The sequence below is a fragment of the Bombina bombina genome, chromosome 6 (assembly GCF_027579735.1).
Source record: "Bombina bombina isolate aBomBom1 chromosome 6, aBomBom1.pri, whole genome shotgun sequence".
NCBI classification, from domain to species: Eukaryota; Metazoa; Chordata; class Amphibia; order Anura; family Bombinatoridae; genus Bombina; species Bombina bombina.
Genome location: NC_069504.1, coordinates 118640776 through 118658063, shown reverse-complemented (window position 1 = coordinate 118658063; position 17288 = coordinate 118640776). Strand labels below are relative to the sequence as shown.

Sequence of the window (17288 nt, the reverse complement as noted above, 5' to 3'; positions counted from 1 at the left end):
GTAAATGTAACCACCAATCAGCAAGCGCTACCCAGGGTTCTAAACCAAAAATATATAGGCTCCTAAGCTTACATTCCTGCTTTTTCAAATAAAGATACCAAAAGAATGAAAAAAATTGATTATAGGAGTAAATTAGAAAGTTGCTTAAAATTGCATTCTCTATCTGAATCATAAAAGAAAAAATTCGGTTTCATATACCTTTAATTTCTGAAGTTGAAAAAAAAGAAAATAAAATGTGTCATGTTTTAAACCATACTTTAATGTGGAATCATTAAAAAATATCACATTCCATTTAAAATCAGACACAATGAAACAATTTACAACAGGCTTAGAACATCCAACATTCCCCAACAAACAACACAGATTTTTTTATTTTCAAAGAAGAAGATGGATGAATAATTAAAGGTCTATTGTACCAGTCACTGCAACAAAGAACACTGTAAATTGTCCTTTATTACAGATGGTGTCTTGCTGTCATGGAACATTATGAGTTATGACCTTCAGTTTCAGAGTCAAAGAAACCAAAGTTTTTTACTTTACTTCCTACCTGGAGTTTGACAAGCATGACAATTACTGTTGTTTACACAGAGATGTACATTTGCTAGCAGACAAGGGATGCATTAGCTGCAGTTACAAGAAAAAATGTATTTGAGTTTAGTCCTTTGAACATTTTTATGTAGTGCTAATAATTCATTTAAATGGCATATTTATTTTAAATCTTTCAAATATTTAATTTTTTAGAGTTAACAGCAAGTCTGTCCATCAAGAATGGATTTGGAAATAAAAAGAAATAAATCACTGAGAATATTTTCTTTAAAAGCCTCTTCTTGAGAAACTCTTGGACATAATTGTTTTTAAATGGGTCATTTATGCACAATACTTTAAATATGCTTTTTTCTGGAAATGGTCCATAAATTTTTACGAACTTCCCAAAACAACCCTCTGACATAATCCTCAAAAATAAAAAAAGTATTGATCCTTGATTATTAGAATTAACATATTAAATTGTTATCTTGAATTTATGGCAACACTAGGACAAATATTTTAGATAGACTCTAAACCTTTAATTGGTAAACCTTATGCAGTTTGTTACATTAGATAGCAGAGCACACAAGGCAAATTTCATTTTCATTTCTGACTTCAGTGGAAACCTGGGAAAGTCCCTTTCTTACTTAAAAGGGTTAAACATAATTAAAGCCATGAACCAAGGCCCAATGCATTGCTGGTTTTGAGGACACTGCGGAGTGAGCCAATAATATAAAAAAGCAAATCCAAATATATTTTTGAGGGCGCATGAATGATTAATATAGCAAATACGTGCGCAATGTGCAATTGTGACTATACACCAAAGGCCTTTTAAAACACTGTATTCACTTATCTTGTAACTTCAGTTATTACCTGTTGTTTATTAATAATCAGAATAAAGCTACTACAATGAGCATCCACAGAAATCTTTCCCTAAGCATACTAATATCAATGGCAACATGTGAAGCTTGTTGTACGCATGAGCGGAACATCATTTTAAACATGGTATTTCATTGACTAAAGTGAGTGCTTATGCTTAGATACAAGGCAGGGCTTGACAAATATGATTTGAAAATCTCAACCCACACATCCCATATAAAGTCTGTCACTCTCTTACAAGCACACAACTAGAATGATAGCAAAATGATAGTTAGTTACAATCAAATAGTGATAGCCCCCTGGGTCCCTAACATACAGCCACACAATGAATGCCTTCAATCAAACAGACTTAGCTACAAACAAGAGTGGCACGGGCCTTTTGTAATTTACCTATAGACATACAAATAATGCAAATGGACTTCACTTTCAAACCGGACTGGGTGCACATCCCATGCCACTGCAAAACTCACAACCCTGGGTACTCATCAGCACTCACAGACACCTGCACAGCTTCCAGCAAGTCAGGCAGTTAACCCCAGACAACCCTGAGTGCAAAGCCCATAGAGAAAATTACAAAAGGTTAACACAACACATAGAAAGTCTGGCACTTTTTTGCAAGCACACAGCTAGAAGAGTAAGGTTTATTTTAAAATCAAAGTATACGATTAAGGTTTAATCTAGCTGTGTAATTGTAAAAGGGTGCTTGACTTTTTACGTGGATCAAAATTGCCCCCCCCCCTCTGGGGAACCATGGCTACTACTTATTTAAAGAAAAGTAAAAAGATATTAAAGTGCCTTTTTTATATTCATTGTGTACAGAGCTTTCTACTTCTGATTTAGTGACTCTGTGATGAAAAAAATAAGATTGTATTACTTTCAGCTGAAGATAATTATAAAAGTTTGGATACTACCAATTTAGTGGCTAGATTTAGAGTTGGGCGGTAGCCGTCAAAACCAGAGTTAGAGGCTAGCTTCAAGTATTAACCCCTAATCTGCTGACCGGAGCTCACCGCTACTCTAATAAACGGATTAACCCCTAAAGCTAAGTCTAACCCTAACACTAACACCCCCCTAAGTTAAATATAATTTAAATCTAACAAAATAAATTAACTCTTATTATATAAATTATTCCTATTTAAAGCTAAATACTTACCTGTAAAATAAATCCTAATATAGCTACAATATAAATTATAATTATATTGTACCTATGTTAGGATTAATATTTATTTTACAGGCAACTTTGTAATTATTTTAAACAGGCACAATAGCTATTAAATAGTTAATAACTATTTAATAGCTAAAATAGTTAAAATAATTACAAAATTACCTGTAAAATAAATCCTAACCTAAGTTACAATTAAACCTAACACTACACTATCATTACATTAATTAAATACAATACCTACAATTATCTACAATTAAACCTAACACTACACTATCAATAAATTAATTAAATACAATACCTACAATTACCTACAATTAAACCTAATACTACACTATGAATAAATAAATTAAATAAAATACCTACAAATAAATACAATGAAATAAACTAACTAAAGTACAAAAATAAAAAAGAACTAAGTTACAAAAAATAAAAAAATATTTACAAACATTAGAAAAATATTACAACAATTTTAAACTAATTACACCTACTCTAAGCCCCCTAATAAAATAACAAAAACCCCCCAAAATAAAAAAATGCCCTACCCTATTCTAAAATAAAAATAGAAAAGCTCTTTTACCTTACCAGCCCTGAAAAGGGCCCTTTTCGGGGCATGCCCCAAATAATTCAGCTCTTTTGCCTGTAAAAAAAAAAATACAATACCCCCCCCCCCAACATTACAACCCACCACCCACATACCCCTAATCTAACCCAAACCCCCCTTAAATAAACCTAACACTAAGCCCCTGAAGATCTCCCTACCTTGTCTTCACCACACCGGGTCCCGATCTGTCCAGAAGAGCCTCCGAAATCTTCCTCCAAGCCCAAGCGGTGGCTGAAGAGTGACGTCCATCCTCCGGCTGAAGTCTGGATCCAACCGGCAAATGAAGAAGTCCATCTTCGGGAAGAAATCTTCATCCTATCCGGGCAGAAGAGGACATCCGGACCGGCAACCATCTTGATCCAAGCGGCATCTTCTATCTTCATCTGATGAGGAACGGCTCCATCTTGAAGACCTCCAGCGCGGACTGATCCTCTTCTTCCGACGTCCAACTGAAGAATGAAGGTTCCTTTAAGGGACGTCATCAAAGATGGCGTCCCTCGAATTCCGATTGGCTGACAGGATTCTATCAGCCAATCGGAATTAAGGTAGGAAAATTGTGATTGGCTGATCAGCCAATCAAAATCAAGTTCAATCCGATTGGCTGATCCAATCAGCCAATCAGATTGAGCTCACATTCTATTGGCTGATCGGAACAGCCAATAGAATGCAAGCTCAATCTGATTGGCTGATTGGATCAGCCAATCGGATTGAACTTGATTCTGATTGGCTGATTCCATCAGCCAATCAGAATTTTCCTACCTTAATTCCGATTGGCTGATAGAAGCCTATCAGTCAATCGGAATTTGAGGGACGCCATCTTGGATGACGTCCCTTAAAGGAACCGTCATTCGTCGGGAAGTCGTCAGAAGAAGAGGATGGATCCGCGGTGGAGGTCTTCAAGATGGAGCCGGTCGTCATCGGATGAAGATAGAAGATGCCGCTTGGAAGAAGATGGTTGCCGGTCCGGATCTACTCTTCTGCCCGTATAGGATGAAGACTTTGGAGCCTCTTCTGGACCTCTTCAGCCGTCGCTTGATAGAAGACTTCAGCCGGATGATGGATGTCTAGCCCCCGCTTGGGCTTGGATGAAGATTTCGGAGCCTGGAACGATCGGTGATACCTGGCATGGTGAAGACAAGGTAGGAAGATCTTCAGGGGCTTAGTGTTAGGTTTATTTAAGGGGGGTTTGGGTTAGATTAGGGGTATGTGGGTGGTGGGTTGTAATGTTGGGGGGGGTATTGTATGGGTTTTTTTTACAGGCAAAAGAGCTGAATTCTTTGGGGCATGCCCCACAAAGGGCCCTTTTAAGGGCTGGTAAGGTAAAAGAGCTTTGAACTTTTGTAATTTAGAATAGGGTAGGGCATTTTTTTATTTTGGGGGTCTTTGTTATTTTATTAGGGGGCTTAGAGTAGGTGTAATTAGTTTAAAATTGTTGTAATTTTTTTGTAATGTTTGTAAATATTTTTTTATTTTTTGTAACTTAGTTCATTTTTATTTTTTGTACTTTAGTTAGTTTATTTAATTGTATTTATTTGTAGGAATTGTATTTAATTTATTTATTGATAGTGTAGTGTTAGGTTTAATTGTAGATAATTGTAGGTATTTTATTTAATTAATTTATTGATAGTGTAGTGTTAGGTTTAATTGTAATTGTTTAAACAATGGGGCTGCGTTAGGAGCTGAACGCGGCTTTTTTGCAGGTGTTAGGTTTTTTTTCAGCTCAAACAGCCCCATTGTTTTCTATGGGGGAATCGTGCACAAGCACGTTTTTTAAGCTGGCCGTGTCAGTACGTTTTTTAAGCTGGCCGTGTCCGTAAGCACCGCTGGTATCGAGAGTTGCAGTGGCGTTAAATTATGCTCTACGCTCCCTTTTTGGAGCCTAACGCACTGAAAACCCAGCCATTCTGTGAACTCTAAATACCAGCGGTATTTAAAAGGTGCGGGGGAAAAAAAGCACGCGTAGCTAACGCACCTTTTTGGCCGCCAAACTCTAAATCTAGCCGTAGGTATTTAATTGAAGATCTATTGTTGTGCTGTGTGGCTCCATTAACCAACTAAACATATTTCTTATTCATTGATGGTTTCTTCTGCAACTACTGTTTTATATAAAGGATTAAGAAAAAACTTTACAAAGCATGGAAGAAAACATAGAAGAAAACATAGAAGCAAACATACCAGTACACAAAAAGATAAATGTATTTATAAAACTAGGGCAGATCTGATTACAACTGCAAAATTGGCAAACTTTGGTAAATAACATTCACTGGAGTTAATTAAAGTAGCTAATTGATTCAGCTACTTAAAGCTAGACCATTTGCAGCTAACAAACTTCAAACTAAAATATCAGCAAGGTCATATCTTTATAACATTATCATTCTTCCCTGTTCTTTTTCTTCCAAGAATGTGTCTGCAACCCGATGGGAACTCATGTGAACTGCTCAATTTATGAAGAAGTTGGAGAATGTGTTTGTGATAAGACAACTGGACAGTGCCCATGTTTACCAAATGTTATAGGAACAAGCTGTGATAAATGTGCGCCAGGATACTGGGCCTTTGCCAGCGGAAAAGGATGTCAACCCTGTGACTGTAACTTAAACAATTCCTATGGAAACCAATGTAATCAGGTAAGATAATGTTTCATTTATAAGACTGGTATTGTATTACAATCTATAAACTATAATAACAATATACATCAACTATTCCCTAAAATGCAGCAGTATGTTGTAACTTAATTATAACTGACTAGCCCTAAAGCCTGTGTACACGGACCATTTTTTGCAGTACAGCGGTCCCACTCCTTGCTCTCTCCTTCTCCCCTTTATTTTGCTCTCTCTCTCCCCTCCTCTCTTTTGCTCTCTCCCTCCTCTCTTTTGCTCTCTCTCCCCCCTCTCTTTTGCTCTCTCTCCCCCCTCTCTTTTGTTCTCTATCCCCCTTCTCTTTTGTTCTCTCTACCCCTTCTCTTTTGCTCTCTTTCTCCCATTCTCTCTTTTGCTCTCTCTCTCCCCCCTCTCCTTTGCTCTCTCTCTCTCCCCCTCTCTTTTGCTCTCTTGCTCTCTACCCCTCTATTTTGCGCTCTCTCCCCTCTCTTTTGCTTTCTGTCTCTCCCCCATCTCTTTTGCTCTCTCTCACTCTCACCCTCTTTTGCTCTCTCACACACTATCTTTTGCTCTCTCTCTTCCATCTCTTTTGCTCTCTCTCTCCCCTCTCTTTTGCTCTGTCTCTCCCCCCTCTTTTTTGCTATCTCTCTCTCCCCCTTTTTTTTTTCTCTCTCTCTCCCCCTCTCTTTTGCACTCTCTCACTCCCCCTCTTTTGCTCTCTCTCCCCCTTTCTTTTGCACTCTCTCTCTCCCCTTCTCTTTTGCTCTCTCTCCCCCTCTCTTTTGTGCTCGCTCTCTCTCCCTCTCATTTGCGCTCTTGCTCCTCCTCTCTTTTTCTCTCTCACTCCCCTCTCTCTTTTTCTCTCTCTCCCCCTCTCTTTTGCTCTCCCTCTCCCCCTCTCTTTTGCTCTCTCTCCCCCTCTCTTTTGCTCGCTCTCTCCTCTCTTTTGCTCTCTCTCTCCCCCCTCTCTTTTGCACTCTCTCCCCCTCTCTTTTACTCTCACTCTCTCCCCTCTCTTTTGCTCTATCTCTCTCCCCCTGTCCTTTGATCTCTCTCTCCCCTCTCTTTTGCTCTCTCTCCCCTTTCTTTTGCTCTCTCTCCCCCTCTTTTACTCTCTCTCCTCCCTCTCTTTTGCTCTCTCTCCCCCTTCTCTTTTGTCTCTCTCTCCCATTCTCCCTTTTGGTCTCTCTCTCCCATTCTCTCTTTTGGTCTCTCTCTCCCCCCTCTCTTTTGCTCTCTCTCTCTCCCCCCTCTCTTTTGGTCACTCGCTTTCTCCCCCTCTATTTTGCGATCTCTCCCCTCTCTTTTGCTTTCTCTCTCTCCCCCTCTCTTTTACTCTCTCTCACCCTCTCTTTTGCTCTCTCTCACTCTCTCTATCTCTCCCCTCTCTCTTTTGCTCTCTCTCTCTCACCTCTTTTGCTCTCTCTCCCCCTCTCTTTTGCTCTCTCTCTCTCCCCCTCTCTTTTGCTCTCTCTCTCTCCCCCTCTCTTTTGCTCTCTCTCTCTCCCCTTCTCTTTTGCTCTCTCTCTCTCACCACCCTCTCTTTTTCTCTCTCTCTCTCTCCTACCTCTCTTGCTCTCTCTCTCTCCCCCCTCTCTTTTACTCTCTCTCCCCCTCTCTTGTCTTGCTTTCTCTCCCCCCTCTATTTTGCACTCTCTCTCCCCTCTCTCTTTTGCTCTCTCCCTCCTTTTTTTGCTCTTTCTCTCCCTCTCTTTTGCTCCCTCTCTCCCCCTCTCTTTTGCTCACTCTCTCCCCCTCTCTTTTGCCCTCTCCCCTCTCTTTTGCTCTCTCCCCTCTCCCCCCTCTCTTTTGCTCTCTCTCCCCCTTCTTTTTGCTCTCTCTCTTCCCCCCTCTATTTTGCTCTCTCCCCCCTCTCTTTTGCTCTCTCTCTCCCCCTCTCTTTTGCTCTCTTGCTCTCTCCGCCTCTATTTTTACTGTCTCACCCTATCTTTTGCTCTCTCTCCCCCCTCTCTTTTGCTCTCTCTCTCTCTCCCCTTTCTTTTGCTCTCTCTCTTCCTCTCTTTTGATCTCTTTCTCCCATTCTCTCTTTTGCTCTCTCTCCCCCCTCTTTTTTGCTCTCTCTCCCCCCCTCTTTTTTGTTCTCTCTCCCCCCTCTCTTTTGCTCTCTCTCCCCCCTCTCTTTTGCTTTCTCTCCCCCCCCCCCTTTTTTTTGCTCTGTCTCTCCCCCTCTTTTGCTCTCTCTCTCTCCCCTCTCTTTTGCTCTCTCTCTCCCCTCTCTTTTGCTCTATCTCTCTCCCCCCTCTTTTTGCTCTCTCTCTCTCCCCCTCCTCTCTTTTGTGCTCTCTCCCCCTCTCCCCTCTCTTTTTCTCTCTCTCTCTCCCCCTCTCTTTTGTGCTCTCTCCCCCTCTCCTTTGTGCTCTCTGTCTCCCTCTTGTTTGTGCTCTCTACCCCTCTCTTTTTCTCTCTTACTCCCCTCTCTCTTTTGCTCTCTCTCCCCCTCTTTTGCTCTCTCTCCCCCTCTCTTTTGCTCTCCCTCTCCCTCTCTCTTTTGCTCTCTCTCCCCCTCTCTTTTGCTCTCTCTCCACCTCTCTTTTGCTCTCTATCTCTCCCCCTTTCTTTTGCTCTCTCTCTCCCCCTCTCTTTTGCACTCTCTCCCCCTTTCTTTTACTCTCACTCTCTCTCCCCCTCTCTTTTGCTCTCTCCCACCTCTCTTTTGCTCTCTCTCCCACCTCTCGTTTGCTCTCTCTCCCCCCTCTCTTTTGCTCTCTCCCACCTCTCTTTTGCTCTCTCTCCCATCTTTCTTTTGCTCTCTCTCCCACCTCTCTTTTTCTCTTTCTCCCACTTCTCTTTTGCTCTACCTGCCCCCTCTTTTGCTCTATATCCCCCCTCTTGTGCACTTTATCTTATACAGCAGATGGCCAGTCAGCCACGGCTGCTCCTGCCTGGCTCCACCCCCATGATGCCCCCTGTCTCTGCCCCATCCCGCCCTAGCTCTGCCCCGCCACGCCCTGCCGGCCCACACGGTCACGCCCGACTGTTCACGCCCCCCTCTTTCCCGGGTGACCGTGCCCCTTCATGCCCGGCCAGCTTTTCCCCCTTCACGGATCAGGTGCCAGGTCAGTTTGTTGAAGGCCAGGTGTGTTTGTCTTCGCACAGTGTCTACTGCGCATGACAATATTATATTATATATTATTATAATATTATATTATAGGATTTTAATTACATAAAATGCTTATATTAATGGAACATTTAAGTATTTTTTTTCCTTTTTTGCATCTTAAAGAGAACATTTTAAAATATGCAGTAAAATATTCCAGTACATATTTATTTATTTTTTTCAATTACTTATTTATTTATTATTATTTTGAGGGAGGGATTGATGTTCCTATGCTGAAAAATAAACGTTTTAGTCCCCATTTATCATTTGACAACTAGGGAACCTGTCCACCCATCTTCACCACAAAGATTTATCATTGCACAAGTAAATCTTTCTGTAGTCCAGACTCATGCTCTCTGTCAATCATACCAAACTAAAGATATTGGGGTCGATTTAACAATGGCCGAATGGCTCCTGTTCCCCTTGTTTCCGGGCGAGCCTTCAGGCTCACCGGAAACAGCAGTTAAGAAGCAGCGGTCTTAAGATCACTGCTCCTTAACTGGCTCCGCTGTTCTGAGCTGCGGCCAGCAATCAACACAATCGGTGCTGTGCTTTAGCAACAAAGGACGGCATGGAATGTCCTACCCTAAATGGTGTCTTGCAGCCTCCCTCTTCTGCATAATCAAGAATCCAACTGGGGGTGTGCCTAGCAGCTTAAGCAGTCCCCCATGATCAGATCCCGGCCTTGAAATAACGTGATTGCATCGATAATCACTTGATTTATTTTTTCCCAGTAATTGTTTACATCGGAACAAAGTTCTAATGTAAGCACTTGTACCCCGGCATGAAGGTGTTAATAACTGGACATAGAGCCCTTTGTGTTTTTATGGTTGTGGGATATGTTTACCAGTAATGTTTTGAGGGTATTCCTTTTCAGCCAACCAGCTTCTATGGCATTGATATGTAGTTTGTTTTATAATCAAAGCAAACAAATTTACCTAAACCCTTTTTTATGCAAACACCCCCCCCCCCAAAAAAAAAATACTTTTGATATCAATGATTGACTTAACTTTGGATAAGACTTGGGGGTCAATTTATTAAGGTGCGGATGGACATGATACGCTGTATCGAATCATGTCCGCGGCACATCGATAAATGCTGACAGCATACTCTGTCAGCATTTATCATTGCTCCACTGGTGAACTGCTGGTGCAATGCTGCCCCCTGCAGATTTGCGGCCGCTAGCAGGGGGTGTCAATCAAACCGATCATATCCAATCGGCTGCTTGCTGTCCGCCACCTTAGAGGTGGCGGACGAGTTAAGGAGCAGCGGTCTTAGGACCACTGCTTCTTAACGTTCGCTTCAGGCAGGACTGAAGCGGAGTGGGTCAGAAGCAGCATCCGCTGCTTCATAAATCGACCCCTTAGATACAAAATTCAAATGCATAAATCAAGTTTTTATTTAAAATGCTCTCCTGTATCAAAGAACATTATTTTTATTATGCAGCAGATACTCATTGCTTTTGCACCTAAGAGACAAATTTCCTAGATTCTGGGTGATAAATGACTGGTATTTATTTAATAGTAAAAAGCCATATATTTATTTAGTGTTGGGTTTCTAAAGCTATTTTCTCCAGTATCTCAATTTTTTTTGGGTGTAGAACATTTTAATATATTATGCATTTTTTTAAATTGATGTCCCTATATACACAAATGGAATTTTTTTTTTTCTCTTTTGCTTGAGGAGTGTGTTAATATTCATCAACAGAGCTATTGGAGGCTTTATCCGCCACTGAGCTTCTATCTCACAGACTAATATGATTTGTTTTATCAGTTGCCCCACTAAAGAGATTTAATTGTACAAAGAGGTAGAGGGTCTATTTCTGAGACCATCTTCCCATTATCTTTATTTAGAGGGGAAAAAAGACCACTGATTTGGTAAAGGGAATTTTCTTATTTTAAATTATAGGTCATATGCTCCTGTAATTTGCAGATGAGCATCCCCTCCCACTAGTGACCAGGGATGTTTCTAACAAGAGGTTATGGATGCTCAGCGCCCTATATTCCCCAATAAATCTCATAAAAGAGCATTACAAAGACAATTCAAGGGATGGTTTAATTACATGCTCAGAGGAAGAGGGAACATAATATTTGAGATAAGCTGTGACGGATACCCCAGATACCCCGACTGGGTAGCTCCGCCAAAAGGGGTCCTGCTTCCTCCCTGCCAACTGCAGCTGTAGCCGCCAAGTAATTACAGCCAGTAGCCCACCCTGATACCAGACAGCACCAGTTTTCAGGATTCCACCCTGTGACAGACTCCGTCTACCCCGACTGGGTAGCTCTGCTAGAGGGTCCTTCCTATCCCTGACCACAGGTCACTATGTAGCTAAGAAAGTGATTATAGTAATCTCCCACCAAATATCTAGACAGACTAGCATTCAGGTGAAACAAGAACTGATGTTATTAGAAAGCACACACTCCTTTTATACACAAATAAGGGGTCTTATCTTACTCCCGAATCTCCCGCCATTCCCGCCCCTCCAGACAGGCTGGCGCCTGCCATAGCACCCACAGTCCCACAGAGTTCTAGGACACAGAGGTGGTGGTTTTGGGGTTATCCCGGTGGAGTGGTTATCCCCAGATGCCACAGTCTAAAATGCGGCATGATTCGTTACTGGGGACCGGAGTTACAGCCTCGTAAAGATAGGGTGGTAGGGGTGTCCAAAACCCCTTGTTCCCAAAGTAGCTCCCCTCTGGGAAATTCTCCTACCTCTTGTCCTCCCTAGGGACTACCAATCCCTAAAAGAGCGGAGCTCTAGGGCAAAGGGCCGCGGGATCGACCAGGGTTAAAGTTAGTGGGTGTCTGGCATGATGCGGCCGACCAGGAGTTCCAGGAGCCCGGCCAGCCTGAGAGGGGTTAGGTGGGTATCCATTGCGGTGTTGCCGACTGGCAGTTCCAGGAGCCTAGCGAGCCTAGAAGGGTTTTCCCAGTCAGAGATCAGCTCTTCTCTGACATAGTAGAAACAGCATATATCACAAATCTGGGAGATCCCATAAGCCCTGAAATGGCCAAATCTGGTGTAAGAGGGAGTTAGCCAGGTAGTAGGGGGGTGGGGGGAAGCCTGGGTGGTCTGGTATCCATGACATAAGCCATCCAGCTTTGTATACTAAGTGAGCAGGATCAGTGTGCCAATGTGATGTGCACCTGTGCTTGTTTTCCCCTGACAAAATGCCACATAAAATGCTTTTAGTTGGAAAGTATATTACTAGGACCTTAGTCCAAGAGGCTATGTTCTAATAAAAGATAATTATGCAACAATCTAGTGATGAAATATTGGAATGGAACAATTCACAAGTATGAAAAAAAAGTCAAAAACAATAAGAGAACAATACAACCTAACACCAAAAGTCAACAGGATCAGGCATAGGGTTTAATGCTTTGCAGGTGACTTCAAGATGGAGATACTCATTAGATTAATTTATCATTTAATCACTTGGGGTATTATATAGATGTATATTTTTCTAGTAATGCACATATTAAAAGTTAATTAAACCTGAAGTATTTTTTCTTTTATGATTCAGATAGAGTGGAAAGCAGCTATGTAGGCTCAGGGTCATGCACATGTGTAGAACACTTTTTTGCAAGAATGCTTTTAACAATCTTATAAACACAGCTGACATCTGCTGCTCAAAATCATTCTTGAGAAACTTCTACCATATAGTGCTCCAGACTTCTGTACTCTACCTCCTCAGGTACACTTTTCAACAAAGAATATCACAAGAACAAAGTAAATGTGATAGAAGTTATTGGAAACTTTTTTTTTATTGTAAGCTCTATTTGAATCACAAACTAAATATTTTGGGTTTTGTGTCCTATTAAAAAATGTACATGGACTAATTACAATCTATGATAAAAAAAAATGATAAAATCTATGACAATTTGATCTACAAAATAGAAAAATATTGTTGAAATTTCAAATATGTAATGGGCCCCAAGGAGTACAAACAGTAATTCATTCTTTTTTGTAATCCAGTATATAATATTTGTCTAAATAGTAATAATAGGGGGTCAGGGGTTAATATAACAGGATATTCAAGGAACAATAAGATATTGTTGCAATATCAATAATACATTCTGCTTGGATTCAATAGAATAATTCCTAAGAGGATAATGGTAATTCTAAACTGAGTTTATTTGCAAAAAATCATACCCTACCTAGTTATATACTTTTTATTCATGTGGAACCAGAATGAATTGTCTTCATGGAAAAGGTACCCAAAATAATGTATTTGTTTTGGAATTGTGATAACATTAAAAACTTAACATTGTTTATCCTCTTTAGTTTACAGGACAATGTTTATGTAAACCACAATACAATGGGCGAACATGTGACCAGTGTAATGAAAATTACTATGGAGATGCAAAGATTCAATGCACTTGTGAGTATAAAACGTAAAAATATATATAAGTATAAAAATGACTATATTGTTAATTTATTTATAACACGAGAAGCCTGATGACATTTTCTAGGCTTGTGAGATTCTCTAGAAAACCTTGGCAGTACATGAAGCCCATTTTGGAAAGATCTGTTTTTACCTTGAGAACAGTGTGTCTTGCATAGTTTTGTTCCCTGCTTTTAAGTATGTGCGGGCTGTGCATATATTACAATAGAGCTCGCAAAAAAAAAATTAATTTGAAAATAATATAAAACAAATAAATTAAATACTGAAATAAAAATATGCAGTGACAAATTATGTTGCTTAATTGCATTAAAAATGGTAACAGAATTGTTCTGCAAAAATGCATGCTTTCAACCAAACAAACTGGAACCCACACAAGGGTGCACAGGCCTTATGTAATCTCCCTAAACACATACAAAGCACAAAAATGGACTGTACTCTCAAACTCAAAAGACCGCTGCTCCATAACTTGTCCACCTGCTCTGAGGCTGCGGACAGAAATCAACCCGATCGAATATGATCAGGTTGATTGACACCCCCTGCTAGCGGCCGATTGGTTGTGAATCTGCAGGGGGTGGCATTGCACCAACAGTTCACAGGAACTGCTGGTGCAATGATAAATGCTGACAGCGTATGCTGTCGGCATTTATCGATGTGCAGCGGACATGATACGCTACATCGTATCATGTCCGCTTGCACATTAATAAATATACCCCATAATACGAGTGCAAATCTAATCGCGCAAAAAGTTTACTTCTAGCGCAATTAGCGCTCTAGCATAAGCGTTAAATAGCAACCACTCATAATCTGACATTGTAGTCTAATGATTAACAAAAGAGGCAATTTTAAAATACTCTATGCTGAAAACTGGATAAGCTTGCACATATATAATGAAAGTGAAATAAGTAAACAGTGATGATGAAAGAACAGGGCATCTTCTGGGGACAAAGGGTCAGTGTTTTAAAAAGGAACAGTCCAATAAAAATGACTGTCTGGTCATCCTACTTTAAGGTGCTAATAAAAAGTGAATTTGTTTGCCACTGTATCTTTTTATATTTATAACAGCCTGCGCTATTGTAATAAACTAACATACTTTCACTATTTACTACCTCTCGGCTAGATTACGAGTTTTGCGGTAAGAGCTGCTCGGTAATAACTTGCAAGTTAATACCACCGCTCACTTCCCTACAGCGCTGGTATTACAGGTTTACAAAAACCTGGCGTTAACAGGCACGAAGTGAATGTAAAGCAAAATTGAGCTCCATACCGCACTCCAATACCAGCGCTGCTGAAAGCTGCGGTGAGCTGGTTACACGTGCTCGTGCACGATTTTCCTATAGACATCAATGGGGAGAGCCGGCTGAAAAAAAAGTCTAACACCTGCAAAAAAGCAGCGTAAAGCTCCGTAACGCAGCCCCATTGATTCCTAAGGGGAAACTAAATTTATGTTTACACCTAACACCCTAACATGAACCCCGAGTCTAAACACCCCTAATCTTACACTTATTAACCCCTAATCTGCCGCCCCAACATCACCGACACCTACATTATACTTATTAACCTCTAATCTGCCGTTCCAGACATCGCTGCCACTATAATAAACATATTAACCCTAAACCGCCGTACTCCCGCGTCACAAACACTAGTTAAATATTATTAACCCCTAATCTGCTACCCCTAACATCACCGCCACCTACCTACATTTATTAACCCTTAATCTGTCGCCCCCAACGTCGCCGCCACTATACTAAATTTATTAACCCCTAAACCTAAGTCCAACCCTAACCCTAACACCCCCTAACTTAAATATAATTAAAATAAATCTAAATAAAACCTACTATTATTACCTAAATAATTCCTATTTAAAACTAAATTCTTACCTATAAAATAAACCCTAAGCTTGCTACAATATAACTAATAGTTACATTGTATCTAGCTTAGGTTTTATTTTTATTTCAGAGGCAAGTTTGTATTTATTTTAACTAGGTAGAATAGTTACTAAACAGTTAACTATTTACTAACTACCTAGCTAAAATAAATACAAATGTACCTGTAAAATAAAACCTAACCTGTCTTACACTAACACCTAACCTTACACTACAATTAAATAAATTACATAAATTAAATACAATTAACTAAATTTAAAAACCCCCCACTAAATTACACAAAATAAAAAAAGAAATTATCAGATATTTAAACTAATTACACCTAATCTAATAGCCCTATCAAAATAAAAAAAGCCCGCCCAAAATAAAAAAGAACCCTAGCCTAAACTACCAATAGCCCTTAAAAGGGCCTTTTGCGGGGCATTGCTTTTTTACCTGTAAAAAAAAATACAAACAACCCCCCAACAGTAAAACCCACACAACCAACTCCCAAATAAAATCCTAACTAAAAAAAACTAAGCTCCCCATTGCCCTGAAAAGGGCATTTGTATGGGCATTGCCCTTAAAAGGGCATTTAGCTCTTTTTCAAGTGCCCAAACCCTAATCTAAAAATAAAACCCACCCAATAAACCCTTAAAAAAACCTAACACTAACCCCCGAAAATCCACTTACAGTTTTGAAGACCAGACATCCATCCTCAATGAAGCCGGGAGAAGTCTTAATCCAAGCGACAAGAAGTCCTCAATGAAGCCGGGAGAAGTCTTCATCCAAGCCGGCAGAAGTGGTCCTCCAGATGGGCAGAAGTCTTCATCCAGACGGCATCTTCTATCTTCATCCATCCGGCACGGAGCGGCTCCATCTTCAAGACATCCAGCGTGGAGCATCCTCTTCTTACGACGACTCTTCCAGAATGAAGGTTCCTTCAAGTGACGTCATCCAAGATGGCGTCCCTTGAATTCCGATTGGCTGATAGAATTCTATAAGCCAATCAGAATTAAAGGTGAACAAATCCTATTGGCTGATCCAATCAGCCAATAGGATTGAGCTTGCATTCTATTGGCTGATTGGAACAGCCAATAGGATTTTTTCACCTTTAATTCCGATTGGCTGATAGAATTATATTAGCCAATCGGAATTCAAGGGAGCCATCATTCTGGAAGAGTCGTCATAAGAAGAGGATGCTCCGTGCTGGATGTCTTGAAGATGGAGCCGCTCCGTGCCAGAAGGATGAAGATATAAGATGGTGTCTGGATGAAGACTTCTGCCCATCTGGAGGACCACTTCTGCCGGCTTGGTTGAAGACTTCTTCCGGCTTCGTTGAGGACTTCTTGCCGCTTGGAAGAAGACTTCTACCGGCTTCGCTGAGGATGGATGTCAGGTCTTCAAAACTGTAAGTGGATCTTCGGGGGTTAGTGTTAGGTTTTTTAAGGGTTTATTGTGTGGGTTTTATTTTTAGATTATGGTTTGGGCACTTGAAAAAGAGCTAAATGCCCCTTTTAAGGGCAATGCCCATACAAATGCCCTTTTCAAGGAAATGGGGAGCTTAGGTTTTTTAGTTAGGATTTTATTTGGGGGGTTGGTTGTGTGGGAGGTGGGTTTTACTGTTCGGGGGGTGTTTGTATTTTTTTTTACAGGTAAAAGAGCTGATTTCTTTTGGGCAATGCCCCGCAAAAGGCCCTTTTAAGGGCTATTGGCAGTTTAGTTTAGGCTAGGTTTTTTTTTTATTTTGGGTGGGCTTTTTTATTTTGATAGGGCTATTAGATTAGGTGTAATTAGTTTAAATATCTGATAATTTATTTTTTATTTTGTGTAATTTAGTGGGGGGTTTTGGTAATTTAGTTAATTGTATTTAATTAATTGAATTTATTTAATTGTAGTTTAAGGTTAGGTGTTAGTGTAACTCAGGTTAGGTTTTATTTTACAGGTAACTTTGTATTTATTTTAGCTAGGTAGTTAGTAAATAGTTAATAACTGTAAAATAAAAATAAAACCTAAGCTAGATACAATGTAACTATTAGTTGTATTGTAGATAGCTTAGGGTTTATTTTACAGGTAAGTATTTAGTTTTAAATAGGAATTATTTAGTTTTTAATAGTAGATTTATTTTAATTATA

The 17288-nt window shown here is 40.2% G+C and overlaps 1 protein-coding gene across 1 annotated transcript in view; it reads left to right on the top strand.

Moving 5' to 3' along the window:
* LOC128662698 (laminin subunit beta-4-like) overlaps positions 1-17288 on the top strand; it is a 315199-nt gene that overhangs the window by 190502 nt on the left and 107409 nt on the right. The window contains exons 24-25 of the mRNA XM_053716585.1: positions 5571-5794; positions 13171-13267. Coding sequence (XP_053572560.1) covers positions 5571-5794; positions 13171-13267 — 321 coding nt within the window. The remainder of the gene's footprint in view (positions 1-5570; positions 5795-13170; positions 13268-17288) is intronic.